Source organism: Acanthisitta chloris, unplaced genomic scaffold (genome assembly GCF_000695815.1).
Source record: "Acanthisitta chloris isolate BGI_N310 unplaced genomic scaffold, ASM69581v1 scaffold45287, whole genome shotgun sequence".
Lineage (NCBI taxonomy): Eukaryota > Metazoa > Chordata > Aves > Passeriformes > Acanthisittidae > Acanthisitta > Acanthisitta chloris.
The window spans coordinates 436-2195 of record NW_008681782.1 but is presented as its reverse complement, the minus strand read 5'-3'; the positions used below and the strand labels follow the sequence as shown (position 1 = coordinate 2195).

At 36.9% G+C, this 1760-nt stretch overlaps 1 protein-coding gene across 1 annotated transcript in view; it reads right to left on the bottom strand.

Moving 5' to 3' along the window:
- Nucleotides 1-791, bottom strand: part of MCMDC2 (minichromosome maintenance domain containing 2) — a 9465-nt gene extending 8674 nt beyond the window's left edge. Inside the window, 4 exon segments of the mRNA XM_009078206.1 lie at nt 1-11; nt 300-373; nt 468-598; nt 692-791. The exon segment at nt 1-11 is cut by the window's left edge and continues 180 nt beyond it. Of these exon segments, the coding sequence (XP_009076454.1) occupies nt 1-11; nt 300-373; nt 468-598; nt 692-791 (316 nt within the window).
- Nucleotides 792-1760: the final 969 nt, after the last annotated feature.

Genomic DNA, 1760 nt, shown 5'->3' with positions numbered 1-1760 from the left:
AGGATACTGATCTGGCAGGAGACACAACTGCATTAATACCACAAAAATACAATTTTATTTAAAACTGCTTTACTCTCCATGGACAAACACACAATGTGATACATAACTATTAAAAAACCCATAAATGCATGAAGAATAATTAGATTTCATATTAATTCTTCCCATATGGTTGGGTGAGACTCACAGCTATTTCTCATTACAAATCATACTACAACCAAAGGGAAAATGAGAACTTAATACAAAAATAGTTGTTAGTACTTTGCTATACTTAGAAGATCTAAGATGTAAATGGAGAAAACCAATGGAGACTCACCTGGTCCTCTGTCTGCAGTTGTTCAATCAGTGATAATGTCCTGACAGCTATGAAGCATACCTGTCATGGAAAAGTGACTTCATCTTAGAAAGGAAAATCTTGGTAAAATAGAAAGGATGTAATTCTTTCTTCTCATCTATAAATATACACTTACTGACTGAAAAATCTGTGCAGCTTGTAAGGGATCATGAAGAATGTAGTTTCCAAGAGTTGCATCCAATTCGGCAATGTCAGAAGGGTTTATTGAAACAGTGAATCGGTAAACAGCACAACTTTGTTTCGAGTCTGCAGGAGCAAAAAGCACCTTAAATCAAAATAACAGAGATTGGGGTAACATTATGCATCACTTTGACGGACTATGTATTAAGTGAGCAATACCATTGTATTTTTTGCAATCTTGCACAAATTTCTGAAGGCCACCACTTCTGTCAAGGTACACGAGGGCAACTTCCCTCATCTTTTGCATTTCATGAGCCATCTTCCACGAAAGAGCTTTGCACTCTTTGTCAAACTGTGGGAATAAACTGTGAAGAAATCATGTTAGAACTGGCTGTGCTGTAATAAGAACAATAAAGGTATATATTAATAAAGCCACAGAAAATGACAAGTGTCTTTTTCAAACTATGCAGTTCTTCACAGATTTTTAAAATTCAGTAGAAAGTTCCTTCCAATGGCTGACACATGCTACATTCCCAAAGTATATTTCTGAAGAATGTTCGTGGTTTTTTTCTCAGTGAATTCATCCTCCTAATTCCCTAACCCATGAAATTAAAGCTTGCATTTAATATAACCTCCCCTGTATATTGTATAAGCCTAATCAGCCTATCAAAAATTACTTAAAATTTTATCTCTTATTCAAGGTCTGTCATAGCTGTTAAAAGTGTGAGACTGGGCAACATCCTTTGTCTTTAAAATCTGACTTTCCTACTCTGCTGTTAGCTCCTGCAGCACCCACTTAAAGTGTTGATCTTGCAAACACTTATTTCCATCCGTGTACACAGAGGGTCAATTCTGATTTGCGTAGACAAAACTTTTACAGCTACAGTTTTCTTGTGAAGGCTGACCATGCTCTGCAGTGCTGTTTTCATTGTGTATTGTCCACATATCTACATATTTGTGGTGGGTTTTTTTTAAAGTACTCATACTACAAAGTAGTACTTGGTGGAATTTAAAAGGAGAATTACTAAGACCGAAATACGGTATTTTGTGTATATGCATCTGTTTAACTGCCTTACAGATTTCCTTCTGCAAAGTGTCCTTTGTCCTCACCGTAGGTGACCAATATGAAACACCACTCGAGTCTTCAGAGATAGATTTAGCTACCTGCTAAAGGATAGGACACAGGATTACTGAGATGATGAGGAATCAAAGCTCATAGCATATGAAAGATCCTCTGTAGATGTCCACAGAACTGGCTTTGGGAGGACAAACAGATCCACACCCGAGT